Source organism: Egretta garzetta, unplaced genomic scaffold (assembly GCF_000687185.1).
Source record: "Egretta garzetta isolate BGI_Z169 unplaced genomic scaffold, ASM68718v1 scaffold497, whole genome shotgun sequence".
NCBI lineage: Eukaryota > Metazoa > Chordata > Aves > Pelecaniformes > Ardeidae > Egretta > Egretta garzetta.
The window spans coordinates 229,995-245,508 of NW_009260349.1; the positions used below are offsets into that span (position 1 = coordinate 229,995).

General features: G+C 40.6%; 1 protein-coding gene across 10 annotated transcripts in view; it reads right to left on the reverse strand.

The window, feature by feature from the left end:
- Window positions 1–9,822, reverse strand: part of FNBP1 (formin binding protein 1) — a 95,670-nt gene extending 85,848 nt beyond the window's left edge. For 9 of the 10 annotated variants that reach the window (XM_035898245.1, XM_035898250.1, XM_035898249.1 and 6 more), the window contains exon 1: window positions 9,771–9,812. In XM_035898245.1, the coding sequence (XP_035754138.1) occupies window positions 9,771–9,797 (27 nt within the window). In that variant the 5' untranslated portion in view covers window positions 9,798–9,812. Of the gene's footprint in view, window positions 1–9,770 lie in introns of all 10 variants that reach the window. The other variant, XM_035898251.1, reaches the window with a different exon arrangement.
- Window positions 9,823–15,514: the final 5,692 nt, after the last annotated feature.

Sequence of the window (15,514 nt, forward strand, 5' to 3'; positions counted from 1 at the left end):
AGAAAAATTACAGCCCACTTTCAGTATTACTTCTGCACGCTTGCTTCAACTGGAGGAGCCTGCCTGCTGAAAGGTGGAGACAACCTCATGCCATTCAGGGAACAGAAACTCTCTGGTAACATCCAAATGCATATTCACAGCGTAAGGGCCTACAAAGAGAAATGAAGCTGTTTCCTACAACCCATTACTTCTGAGCAGGGCCATGAAGGGCATCTTGCATCTTTAAGGAGTAAGTAATTAACTCCTTAAATGAAAAGAAAACACAGACACACACACACATTCCAGCCTCTCTTTCAAGTCTAGAGGGGGAGGGTTTTAAGCAGATGCCATTAAATATTGATGTTGTATTTAATTTTTTGCCTATTTAATTGAAGGCAATTAATTGGTATATTGGAAAAGTAGTTCTTTGAAGTGTGTTCTAGTATAGAGAATCTATTTTGGGTATCTATCAGCATACTATATTGATTTTCAACGTAAGAAGATATTAGATAGAAAATAGATACCCTCTGTTTTACTTTTTAACTTCATCTCAGAGTACAGTAACTATGCAGCACTCTACAATTTCACAACACATAAGGACTTTCACAGAAAATGTGGGTGCAAGAGAAATTACTATTTTTTTTCCCCCCAGACCAGAAGAATCATGAGATGGGAGAGGCCTGAGACCTGTGTACGATTTCCACATCTTTGAGTGACACATGCTCCATCCTTCTAATCTTGCTTGTCTTTTAATTGTATTACACAGCGTGCAAGGGCCCATCAATGCCTGGGTTGCACAATGCCCACCTAGCACAATGAGGGTGGGATCTCCAGCAACAACTGCTGCAACAACTCCTCCCAGGTTCATAAAATAAATAAATAAAAGAGTAAATGGGAATTCTGGAACAGCACAACACTTTAAGCAATGCACTTACTAAAACAGCAGACTTGTAAGTGTTTCAAGGGTTGACATCCTGTAAGTTACACTCTGAGGCACTCCTCAACAGTCTTGCTGGGTGCACTTTAACTCATTTACTACTGGAACGAGGTGGTATTAGAGCAATTAGTTTCAAAGCAGATATTAAAGGCAAAGTTCCCATTTTTGTGTAAGAAATGTTGGCTTTGGATATTAGAGTTCATCAGAGCAAATGTAACCTCAAAAAACTCCCTACCTCAAAACACTTGAAACCAAAACAAAACCTCTTCCCATTACGTTAAAATACCAAGTTACTATCAGCAAGCCTCCTCCAGTGTTCTGGAGTCTTATAATCAGAGCAAGTTATTTGCTGCTTCTATGACACTTGGTATATTCAATTGATCTGACAGACCCCTTCCTTCATTAAACAAGACACTTCCGAGTTGGCACTCAAGCCTGCAAGAAGTTATCACGTTGCACTTTAGTCGACATTTTTGGAAACATACGTTGCAAGTTCTAAAGTACATGGTGAGATGAATTCGTTTTACAAGTAGTGCAAGACAGAGACAAAAAAGAACAGTGTCTTTGAAAATAAATAATCTACTCATGGCAAGTAAGATGCATGGGGGGACAGGGGAATGGGATATTAACAAAACAATGGGTCTTGCTGCAGAACGTCAGAAAAGAGAAAATTTACTTTACCAGAGCTCAAGACTAAAGTGTAAGGCATCTGCGTGTATTGGAGAATAATTTCTTAGTGGGGATACTAGAGACACAAATCCTCTAGAAAAACATGTGCCTGAAATGAGACTGAAGGTTCTGAATATTGCCCTGCCTTGCACAGACATTGATGCAAACAGTGACAGATGTTTGGAGAGCAGAGTCAGCATTACTAAATTAAGCACAATGATCTAAATTTCTTATTAACCTCGAAAAAAAGCCACAGACCCATAATGCAGACAGACACAACGGGTGCGTAAACAAAGAGCCAAGAGCTTCAGCTCTTAATTGCACTGAAATAATTGAAATTACTCTTAAAGTTAAGGGCTGAAGAATAAGGTTCAGTCTTTTATAAAATGTGATTTAGTTGAACAACAGCACAAAACAAAAGCAATTTCTAAAATAACAGATACACTAATGAAGATAAATAGTCTAAGCAACATTTTACACCAGTGCAAGTGCTCTGCAAGACAAAGCTTATCATAAGGGCTTCGTATTAGAACAGATTGTGGTGGCAGGGTAAAAATAAATCTCATTATTTTATCCTCTCTTTACAATTAAAACGCTGTAATTTAGGCAAAAATTAATTTTACTGCAGATAAAATCCACAGTTATATAAACTTTTCATATCTTTGCTTTCTTGTCACCTTTATAATTCCCTATTTCATTGTACTTTCACATGGTTTACAAATCATATGGTTTATAAACTTTAAAGCAATATTTCAAAACACAGATGTTAAAATATTTTGTCTCACTTATACAACAGTAATTAACATTTTATCTTGGGACAGGAAGATCCAAAAAATACTCCTTGTTCTATTTTCTTTTTAACTTGAACGCAAAATATAGGATCGGTATAATCTTCCAAATCTGGACTTGTATAAATACAATTCTTAGGTAAACTGAACTGCCTTAGAAAAAAAAAACCACAAAACAAACAAAAATCTTCCCAGTGTTCATGCTCCAAAATGCTTACTCAGAAAGTAATTTCAAGAAATCAGAGCATCTATCATATCCCTAACGAATGAGTCGGTATCGTAAGCATCCAGCAATATCCCCACAAGCAATCCGGAGCTGTCAGTCACAGATTAAACTGCTCTGCAGGATGACAAAATGAGAGCTCGCAGGTTCGTAAACTTTGCGAGAGGAAGACCCACAGCTGAAGGGCAACTGCTACAGCAATCCCACGCCACCGCTGGCACGACAGGACCAAGGGTCCCCAAAGCTTACGGTGGACCCAGAGACTCTCATCTCAATATACAGCCACTCCTTCTGACAGAAATTCTACCAGTCCCTTGGCAATCTGTATCAACTCCTGCTATTAAAAATAACAAGGTGCCAGCCTTCCTCCTCTTCTCCTTTCACTCTTCCTCATACCTATGCTTTGCTTACTTCAGCTTTCATCCATTACATTGCTGCAGCTTCATCTGTTGGATTAAAGAGCACTTGAACACAGAAGAAATGCCTTTGTTTGAAGAAGAACAAACAGGAACCTCCTGTCCAACCTTTGACTTGGATGGATCAGAGCTACTGATCTTCATACAGCAACTGGAGCTTCTGGGCACAGTTCCCTGAACGTCCCATGACTCCCCAACTATTTTATAACACAGGGATAGACCATTTGCTTGATGAGCAGTTGAATCATCTAAAAATATGGAAGAGGATATTGACTTGATAAAACTACATGTTTTAGCTGCCAAGCAGGGAAAGCAAGCTTGGCCTCTGAACCAGACTGATACAGAGCAGGGGGAAACAGGAAAACAAATCTGTGCTTACCGATGTACACAGAGGGAATTTCTCACAATTTGACAAGAACATTGCCTCCCACAGCAAGGACAACGAGGTCATTCGGTGCTCTTCAGTTGTCCTAATGACAATACCTTCCAATTAAAATAGTCTCTGGAAGCTACAACTCTGGTCCAAAGGTTGACTGAAACTGCTATGGCTCTCAGCCAAGACAGGGAAAGTAAAGAGCTTATTTTTCACAAACCCTAAAGTTTAAACCCCTCTCCCTACATAATGGAGTTTTGGCTGCTAACACAAACTGGTGGGCCATGAACCAGTGGGACCAACAAAGTTTATGTTATGGTAGAATATTTTGGCAGAGCATCTCTGAAGTCAGAGGTCTTTGAGAGCATCTACCAACTTCCACCAGGGACATTCAGTATGTCTTCACAGACTTTATTAACAAAGAGTCACCCTAAAAGATTCCAGCTTTTATAAAGTCCTCAGGCCTTCTGGATATATTTGTAAAGGATTCCAGTATTCTGTAAAAAGAAAATTACCTGTCACCTGACTTGTGTGCAGACTGAGACAAAGTGACCAAGAACTAAGACTGAAGAAATGCCATGTGGTCTACCTCACTTTTTTTGTAGTACTCCTGTGTATGAATGACTTTCATAACGATCAGTAAGCACATCCCGCAAGGCTACTGACATATTATAGTTAGTTCTTGCTTATGAGCACTTTATATACAGACTACAGCTCAGTCATACTGTTTCATTCGTCATTCAAGTTAATGAAAGGATTTCCAGAAAAGCTGAATGCAACCATGACATTTTTATCCTCAGTAAATTAATGCATAATTGTAGCCTCTGTAAATGCAGACAAGTAAACACAATCTTAAAATTTTGCAATATTAAGACATAATACAATATGCATAGGAACCCACATTTCCTCAGTAGTGACTGTTGTTAAAAAATGGTGTATTTCCTGGCTTTAAGATGTTTAATTCTATCAATTTAGTATTTGTAACCATATCTATTTTTGGAACAGCTATGGAACACATACACAAAGGAGAAAAAACAAGTTATAAATGCAATGCCATGAATAGAGCTATATAGTTCATGCATTTTTTGTTTTCTTCCCTAAGAGGATCTGAGCATTAAGCAGTGCACCACACAAAGAAAAAAATGTATTACAGTCCCCTTTTTTAAGGGTGATTTGAGCCTGTGGCTTTTTTCTTTTTGTTTTGGGTTCATCTTCTGATTATTTTCAAAATTCTCTTTATCCAAGAAAGCCTCTTGAAGTGCATTAGGGCTTACACATTAGTCCCAGACTGTTTAATTTAGCCCTAATACCTTGAGGAAGCTTCAGGATGGATTGTTGCTATTCTGATTAAGGAATCAATCTCACCCCCTGCTGAGAAGGTTCGGTGAATGCCTCTCCCCCAGAGGGAAATCAACATTGCTCCACTGACCAGTCACTTACAATCACTGCACGTGCATTCTAATTATAAAATAGGTTTTGAATCTCCGCTATTTCGATGCTTTTTCACTTGTCCAACTCTTCAAGAAGCATGAATTCTAGCTTTTTACTACTCTGACAATGCTCCAGGTTTGTTTTTTTTTGTTGTTGTTCCCAGGGATTAACCCACAAGCAAACTACAAAAGCTAAGGCAACAACAGATTCAACATTCAATAAAAATTGTTGTAGTCATGCGCATGAAAACCATGCATGCTATATAAAAGATCTTCTGACTTTTGTGTGAATGGAGTGCACTACTTCGTCATGCTGTTCCTAACCACCAAGCACTTCAACTGCTAATAACCAAGTGAAATATTTATATTTATGTTGTTTAGCTCAGTGAAGGCTTTTCTTAGCTGGAACAATTCAACACACTCCCACAAACATTAAATTTTGGCACTATGATTACACAAGCTTTCTATTCAAGACTAAGTGTTTTCAAAAAGCATCAACAACCATGCAGATCTCCCAAGATGCCTGAGTTAGGGGTGTGTGTGTGTTTCACAACAGCACGTCTTGCAAAAGTCATCTTCTTCCAACAATTATAGCTTTCCTATTTTGAGATGGTTTCATGCCAATCATACCCAACCTCTGGAAAAGGAGCTTTCAACAATTTTATACATAATACAAGTTAAAGGATGACAGAGACAAAAATCAAAGCAAAAGCCACAATGCAAAAAAAAAAGAAAAAAGACATCCCACAATTATCCAGATGAGGTATAGAAGTGGTCACAGTTCATATCATGCTATCCCGGGAACGGATGCATGCTTCCACCGTTCCAGTGTTGTTTCCCGGGCTACTTGATTGCATCCTAGAAGACTGAATGCAGCCACACAGCCAGAGAAACATTATTTTGTCTTTAAATAGAGTTGGAACCTAGCTATCCCCCCCATTCCAAAAATAAGGCTGTAAATCCCCAGGGCACTGATTTAAATAGGAACAGAGTCACACATGTCATGTGATACGCATTCTCATTACCTAAAGGACAGGCTGGTGCATTTGCACAGCTTACAATTCTGGTTTTCGGGTAAGCATGCGACAGTATCTTTAAGCAGTGAATGCCTTGATCACCATGGGTAGGCTGGCTGTCCTTCAGGAGAATGTAGCCTTTCTGATCAGCTGATGGCAGCCTCTCGGAGCAAAGCAGCAAAGAAGCTACTCACCAATCCTTAGAGGTTTTTTGCGCACCAAAAACTGTAGCAAAGCTGTGCTACATGGTTTTTCAGCTTTTACACGTTAAGTTACAAACATGTGCCAAAAAGCAACCTCTGTGAAACACAGATGTTTCAGAACTCCAAAGAGCTGTAAGGAAATAAGGGCACTTGACCAGTATATACAAACCTCTCCTCTCACCCTTTATTTTCAGGCTTTTCCAGTGGCAACGCAAAAGCAGAAGTATCTCAGGTTGTTATACTTGGGAGAGAGAGGCGGGATAAGTGAAAAAATATTTATGTAGTGCTCTATCCCAGCTCTCCTGGTTCATCCACTGACAGTTTTTCTTTTACTACAGCAAAACCTTAGTTACACATTCTTAATGAATGCCACTCCTGTAAGACCCACATTTGACAGATCAACAGCCCTCAAGAGGGCAAGAAATATTTCCCTTCCCCATTCAGCTTTTGTTTGCAAAAACACACTTCCATTCACTCACTGCTGCATGCCAATCATTTTTTTCCTTTTGTAAATACAAGATAAACGTGTTAAAGCATTTATCTCTGCATAAGAGAAAGCATAATGCAGAGTGAAAAATGTCATTTGAAGACATTTTAAACCTATTTGCTAAACAATTCCTCAAAGCTTTCTGCACAGAATGGGTGGATGAAAAACAGCAGTGCACACACTCCTGGATACAGCTCTCAACTGGGGATGCGGTCAAATATTCTTCCACAGCGAGTAAAGATGCAAAATGCAACCACAGAAATCAACGTGCACACATTCAAACCAGTAAGTCAACTCTACTTAAATATTACATGGAAAAAGCTATAAAAATAGCAACGCTACAAAACCAAGCATGCAGAAGAGGACTGCTAGGTCCCTTCACTATTCTTCTTTTTATTATCTAACCTTCATCCTTTGACCCATGCTTCTTCCTTCCCCTTGTGTACCCACTACACTTTCTCCTGATCCCATCAAACTCCTGACTTGCCGCACCTAATGCTCTAATCCCATTGCACCTCCTGCCTGGCTGCGAGCCGCAATCCCACCCGCCCTACCCAGAGCCCAGCCCTGCTCTCCCCACACGCTTTTTATCCAAGCTGTTTCCTTGTTACTGGTTCCTTGGCTTTTCTGTTTAAACTCCCTTTCTCCTCCTGAGCTCCTCTCTGTTGTTTCCTTTGTCCAGTTAGTCCCAGTTCTCTCATCCTCCCCGACTTTACTACCAGAACTGCCAATTCAAATTGCCTCTCCTCAAACGACCCCATTCCCATCACTCTTGGCACTCCAGTCACAGGAATGGTTCCTAAACAAGCAACTCCAAGCTTCTGTAACCAGATCCTAGTCTGAGCTCTACTTCTTCCCCACCACATTTGGTCTCTTGAATCAGCTAGGTTTCTCTCTGACCACAGCATCTCTTCCCCCATTCCTTGCCCTTGGGTGAACACAAAAAGAGAAAAAACAGTTTGCTGGTCAGATGGACCTTTAGCATGACCCAGTGCAGCCATGCCTTTCATCCCCTTCCTCTCCTAGCTGTAAGTCCACTTGCTCCCAACTTGCCCATGCACATTATCCTTCTTTAGTACAGCCCAGACCCCACTCGTGCAGGACTGTGTTCCAGCCATCTTCCTCCTCTGCACCGCTGGGTGCCACTGAAGGAATCTGAGAGCTCAAGAGGCTGCCAACCTCCACCCTGGCCTTGAGCAGCCATGACATGGAAAGTCTGGCTGCATTCTTGCAAGGCCCAGACTGAGGCATGTTCAACTATTCTGCGGGTGACTGCATCATCTTGTCCCACAAAAACCCCTCCGAGGCCAAAACGCACTCAGCACACGCTGAAACTTCTGAAGACTTCAGCACTAATATCTTCACCAAGTACTTGCAAAGTGGTATTTTTCCAAAGACTTACAAGTTTGCCTAATTTGGGCAGATTTTCTCAAGAAGAGCAGAAGGCATATCCCTGTTCAACAGCTATTGTCTGCCAAATTTCAAAACCTTGCTCCAATGAATGGGAACGCTACAGCTTTCCAAAACTGAAGACGCATCGTGTTTAGTACGTGCAAGACACTAGCCTTGGTAACAACTGATCAAACCTGACTAATCAGAAATACAAAAAAATGTGAGGCAGGCACAGAAGAAAGAAAATTGCAGTCTGAGCACACTAACTTGGAAAAAAAATTTAAGCAGCAGAAAATATGACTTCAATAAAAGTGTTAAATAACCTTCATACTAAGAGCAGCTACCGGCTCAGCCTACAGTATAGACCGAGCCAGAGAAAACTGTCCAAGGCACCCAATAAGCAATTTCCCCGAGGTAACTGGAGGGGAGTTGAACTGATGCCAGGAGTCAAGTTAGTTACAAGCAGTATTCTCAGTATCTCTGCAAGATGACCATTTTCCTGTCACATAGCTAATACTCCTTTATCCGCATATCCACAGACTCAGTTCAATGAAAGTAAAATTTTTGAACTATAGAAATTAGTAATTTATGAGATAAATTGTATGTGCTGTTCACACGGGAGTAAGTATTAGCACCACAAATGACCTTTTCCCTTCAGATACATAAATGCTACCAGGAGCACTAATACCAGCCTCACTAAAATGGTAGAATTCAAGGATCTGCTTTAAAACCTCTTTAGGTACTAAGCAGAAGCACTTGAAAAATACCAACAAGAGACAGCCAAGTGACACATATTTAACATAAGAAAACTGTGTTATTTCAGCTACAAGAAGAAGAATGATAATCCACGGTGGCACTTCCTCAGGATTAAGAACTACCTGGATAACTTGTAGCTCACTGGGGACCACCTTTCTAAACGAGGCATTAATTCCCAAGAGACCCCATTTCAACTTTTAATGCTTTACTGGCTTTCTAAGGGTGTCTGGGGGATCGTTGTTGTTCTTTTGGTTGTTTTTCCAATTAGGCTGACTCTTCCCCAAATAAATGAAGGGACAACATTGCAACAGAACTGCTTCTTTACGTGCTTTAGAACATGCATGTCCGCTTCAGTGATCGCCAATGAACACTGGGCAATCGACACGTCATTCTTGCACTTTAACTGCACTGCTCTGTGCTGTAAGTAATCTAGAAACCTCATCTACATTTTTGTCCATTTTTAGATCCAGAGAAACTTTTTATTTAGTAATGCCAACAAACATTTTTTAAATAAACTGTGCCAAAAGAAATTATTGATCAGGTTAACAAGGTTATCCAGACAACACAGAGGCAAAGTAATCATGTAAAAATTCCAAAGGGATCCAAATCACCCTTTGCACACCTGCCTGAGAAGAAAGACTAAAGCCATCGTATCCTGTACACACCTATGTGCATACATACAACATACATACTGCTTCTTCCCATTTTGTATTTTAGAGCCAAAGCCATTGATTGAAAAGGACAAAGACTGCAATACGCCAAGAGACAACAGTGGTTTTTCATCTCACCAATTTAACCAGCTTACCCTTTTTAAAAAGTGAAATAGAAAAAACAGAGTTTCTAGGGGTGGAAGGAGGAAGACAAATTTCATCTGAAAAGTGCATGATTATATTGAAAGGGGAAGTTATTTTTAAATATTTATATGAACACAAAGGAAACTCAACAGAGCATTGCATTTTGATGGCTGGATTGGATTCAATGTATAACTAATCTCAGAAGCGTTATTTCAAACAGGATGAAAGTGAATTTCAAAAATTCATTAGCAGGTTACCTTTCCAGCAATCAACACAGGCAATAATGTAAAGCATGTTATTAAGTTACAGTGCAGCAGTGGCTCCTACTCTTCATGTGGAGTATGGCTTTTGAAATTCTGCTTTAAAAGAATGTTTCACAACATGAGTAACACTAATGAGCTGCAGAGTCCAGAAAAACATCGTCTCATGTTTGACTGCCTTCCCATATGGTTCAAGAAAGCGGGGGATCTTGAGCAGCCACAATACAAATGGGAAGAGTCTGCGACTGAAGGGAAAAAAAAAAAAAAAAAAGATATTCTGCAGTCTTGACTCACACTGAAAGATTGTAAATCCTCCACTCTTTAATGAATAGGTAGGAACTAAAAGAATAGGTCGGTGACAATATTATAGAAAACCTTTTTCCTAAAGCAAAGCAGAGTTGTAAACAAAATTACTCAGCCATTCATACACTGAAGACCCAGCAACTCCTTCAGAAACCATATCGGAGTCTTTCTACTCCTAGTGCCTGGAGGTACCAAGGGGTGTACGCGGGGACCTCACACGTAACCCTGTTCTCCTACTGACCAGCTCCTGCAAGCAGAAGAGGAGCTCCCACACAGCACATCTTAACAGTTTAAAAATCAACTACTTTTAAACTAATGAAAAAGACTACAATAGCCCTAATTTTAAAATGCACATATACTTACAGGCTGCAGCAGCCTGAACTACCATCCTGTGCTGGGCAAATGCACAAAGGTATGTGCTGCAGAATTAAGATACTTTGTAGTGATTCAACTTCTATAAACAATTTCTCACTCCATAATCTGCATATGCAGGCTGACCACTTAAAACAGCGAGTGATCCACTGTGAAATAAGGAGGCGATATTAATGCCAGACAATTTTGCCACCTCAAAACTGTCCAAATAACTATGCAGAATACTGAGCTAATGAAAAGTGTATTTTGCTTTGAAGTGCCCATCTCCAGCAGTCGTATACAACTTCTACCAAGAGCCTTAGAGTAACCAAGCCAAAATTATAAATAAGATTCATTTACTCCTGACCTCATCTTTTTTTTTTTTTCCCCCCCCTCAACCTCTCACTGTGTTTGCTTTTAGGGTGCCTTACTCCAGGAGTATATTTTTGTAGGTGAAATTCCAGACTCTACAGAACATTTAACATGTTACTAAATAGAAAACAAGATTCTACTAAAAACAAAGAAAGGGGTCAGGGATGCACAGCTCTGCCTCTAGGAGTTGTCTGAATAATACCAAATAAGTTGCAACAATTCGCAGCCAATTTACAATAAAATACACTTTTCAGAAGAGCATTTGCCATCGCTACAGAAGATGATGTCCTAAGCTGCAAACAATTCATCCACCCACCTTTGAAGGCTAGGCCCATTACCTTATGCAATGGAAACTCTCAATCAGAGTTAACTTGTGATTTAGCACTCAAGACTAAATACTTCTAACCTGTGTCCTTGTCCCCTCAGAAACCATCTCCCCTTCCTTTCAGTCTTGGAGAATAACAGTTAACACCCAAAACCAAAGAATTGGGCTTCGGGTGGTGGTGAGAATGGGATGGGTGGGATCACACAGACACAGATTTCCATTGTATGCTATCAGCTACAGTGGTACATACAAAAAACCCCAGATGTCCACTTAAGAAAAGACTTGCTACATCAAACCTAGGTCCAGCTCTGCAGATCCTCTATAGGGAACAAGCTGACAAGAACAGAGCCTTCATTTAAGATCACATTTGACTACTGTGCCCAGACACACAGACGTGTACACCACTATGTAATGCCTCCAAGGTCAGAATCACCTAGGTACTCCAGACAGTTTCCAAACTGAGTCACCACTACATGCAACACCCATACATTATAAATACTATGGAAGAACAATACTGCATTCAAGCAAATTTAAGAAATGCAATATTACAGCTGCTTAAACATAAATTCTGCTGATGAAATAGAGACGCAAGTACTGAAAGAGGAAACGATTTACCAGCTACAGATAGCAAGTGGGGCCTTCACATTTGACTCAGAGTTGCACCCATGGTTCATCATCTGACAATGAGGACGTTGTTAAGCGAACATGGTCTACAAGAATCCCACTTGTTTTAATACTGTAAATTAAGAAATCACTATTACTGCAAATAATAATTTTCTAAACCATGAAAAGTTTAGGGACAATTCACATTTGTAAGTGGAATTAACTTTATAAAGCAAAAGTAACAATATCCACAAAGTGTATTTTTTCATCCTAAAGCGTACTGAAACACACTGCAATCAAAGGTGCAGTCCCCAAAGTGCCAGTCACATGAGTTGGCCAACAGAGCCCCTTCCATAAGGACAGCAAATTATCCCTTTGCAAACACAGGACATTCACCTTCTCACAGGTGTAAAGGACAGTGACGGCTCTGAGCAGATGCTCAGCTTTTCACAAAGGTCAAAGAAAAATCTGATTAAGTCACTTTGCTCCCCAGGCTTTTTTTAAACTTTACATTGTGGAATGTGAGGAAAAAAAAAAGCATCAAACCCACAGTGTCTGCACCTCTGAAACGTTCGTGACAAAAAGATTAATCTTCTCGCATTTAATCACTTCACGGCTCGCACTTGCCACGCGGTGTGACAGTGTTCTGAAGAGACAGTTTTTCCTCGACCACTTAACCACAAATTTACATGTAGCTCCCCCAAACTACATACTGTACTAAAACTCATCATCAAGAACATTCATTCCCTTCAATACACCAACCATGCAGCCACAGCTTTTTCCACTCAAAAGACAAGGACAGAAGTGCTGAGGTTAGTTATAGCTGTTTGCTATGTAATTCCTCCCGCTCGCTTTAAGGGCTGCATACCACACAAAAGGACACTGGTGGGAAGTGCAGCACACAGTAGCATTTCACCAGCTGAAGCACCCTTCAGAATAGCTGTACGTGCCTTGCTCTATGCTCCTTCCCCATTACCCAAGAGAGGAAAAGGGTGAAAGGATCCGAGTATGCTTTTACAGCCTATTGTCCCCAAAGCGTAGTTGACTGAAGGTACAAAAGTTGGGTCTGTACATGTAATCTTTACTCACCACTTACATTAGCTAAGTATTTAGAAAACATTGCCAGTTTCAAGAATCAGACACGAACTAAGTATCTACTATACCCTCCCACCTTTTAGCCCTTAATGCTACTCTTGAACTGCGCTGAAAACCAAAATGGTTTGGTCCTGTGACTGTACTTTGTCCTTCACCCACCACTTCTTCTTCCTCCAGCTCCTGCACGTTTCAAGCGTAAGGGGCAGAAAGACTTTTGCAGGGGCTGAGTAGACTGACAAACTGCACAGCACAGCCGCTGCCGCCCTGTACAGTGCGCTCACACATAGGGAACTCACAGACGGTGACACAAGACCCTCAGGTTTTGCTCTGTAACGCTGGATTGCTTGGAGCCCCCAGATGATCTCATTATCCCAAGCATTTAGCCTCATAAGGGATATAAACGCTGCATTAGTACCTCCAATAATTCTGCTGGTTTTGGGTCCATTTACGCTCACAGGGCCAACCCTGAAATGAAACTCAGAAGGCTCAATTAAAGTAAAACATCAATAGGAACTTTGCAATTGGATTTGCAAGCCAGAGGCACAGAATACACTCACATCACAAGGCTAGAAGCCTGTCTTGGGAATAACTTACATGTTGCTGAAGGGATTTTATTCCTTCTGAAGTATGAAGCTTTCTGCAACCAGCTTTTTTTTTTTTTTTTTCCCCAGGAATGAACAGAAGTTCTACATAAATCCATGCACATTAACATTCCAGATGCTCTAAAGAGCAAGCTTGATTCTACTTCTCCTTAGCTACATTTAAAGGGGTGAATCATGAACACGTATCGAGTCTGATAGATCAGCACATCAGAGACACAGGGTGCAAGCCAAGCCTGATCAAACGCTAACGAATCTTTCCAGCAAATTTCAAACTTCTCAACTACAGTTGGAAACACTTGATACTGTCTCAACTTTCAGTCCTTCAAATGGTTGCATCAAATCATACACCAGGCAAATCGCAAAACAGGCATTTGTTGCATACAACGCCTGTTCCTAAAGACCCATTCCCTGACTATTAAAGCAAACACTAAGTTGTAAGGTAAATGGAAATTTAATTTTGTTTAAGAAAAAAAATGATCATGATCAGCAAAAGGAGGTAGCATATATTAAATACAGGTTGGTTGTGTGGCTTCCTTTCCCAGTGGAAGGGAGAACATGGAGAGAGAAATCAGTGTTTTGGCCTAAATAACCAGAGCACCAGAAACCAATGTGTTTCCAAAACTCTCCCCAATTTAAATTAAAGCCACTCCTGCCAAATTTGTATCTAGAATAATTAGATCTGTTGGTCCAACCCTTTTCTTCAGTAACCTGCTATGCTTCTCAAAATACTACAATGAAGACATGAAAAATAACACTTTGCTGCTGCCGAAGACAATTTCACGAACAAAATTTTCAGGGGGGAAAAAAAAAAAAGTATGTTACAAAAGCAGTCTGTAACTGTTACAGACTGCATACACACCTGCAAAGATTACATAAACCAGAAACAACTATTTATAAGCACCACTCCATTACTCCTGTTCTTGTGCAGAAACATCTCAGTATCGCGTGCACACTTTTAAGAATGCAAAAATAACTAAGGCAATCCTGAGAATTCAGAATGTATTTTCCCGTGTCAAAACTGTTACGCTGAGTCTTACTTTAATTCCATTCAAACTATTTCATCTCCCCTCAAAGCATCCAAAATGCAGAAAAAGGAGACAACTGCAGATTTTCCCATAAACACTCCCATGCAGCAGAGCTGGTTATGTACTGATGAATCAATATAGCATCACTACAATATTTCATCTGTCTGTATCACCCTTCTTTCTCTGGAATACACAAGCATACCACAATAACCTCTCAGTAAACATTTCCTCCCTAATTTACTGTAGTTCTAGCCAGGTCCAGCTATAACGCCGCTACGATGTCACAGCAAAACGGGATGCTTGCTTAACCGTCTGCCAGAACAGGCCAGTGATGCACCCAGAAAGGACAGCGCTTAGCACGTCTAAAATAACCACTTCTACACAGAGACACTTTAAAAGCTGAGATACGTTTACATCTTAATTCGCACTGGTTACCAGCCACAACCACAGGAGCGGAATCCTGCAGCCCTCTGCAAGCCAGATGACCCTCTGCCACTCATTCTTGACTTCACCATTCAAAACACTGTTTCCGTTTTCCTCTTCCCCCCCTCTCCCGAGCACAGATTTATCCAAAGATTTTTAGCGTCCCACTATCACATGAACAACCGCTTGCCGGGTCTCCTGCCCACTACTGTAAGCCCTCAATAACAGGTTTTGCTCCATGCTCCACCATCACGCTGCCAAACATGGCTGCATCACGTCCTCTTTGTGACTGAATATGTATCTCTCTTTTGCCTCTCAAGACTTCTTTTATCTGCCCACCCGTATTTGCTCAGGCGAGCAAGGGACCCTTTCAAATCGCTATCATCCGCTTTTCATTCCTTTTAACACTTTGCTATTTTCCAGTAACGTTCCATCGTAAACCAAAGGCGTTTATACTTTCCCAGGTTCACTTCAAAATCAAGGAGCTTTATATATCGAAACCCTCCCCACCACTGAAGCGTATTTATTTACACACAACAGAAAACTCTCATAAAAACCTCCCTCCTTCCAAACAAGCGTGGAGCGAAAACCCCTAACAACAGCCAAAGGAAATTTTATCATCTGGCTTTTCTTCCCTGCAGCTCCCTCTCCTGAAATTGGACCCCCTTGTATATAAATCCACCTCGGAGCCT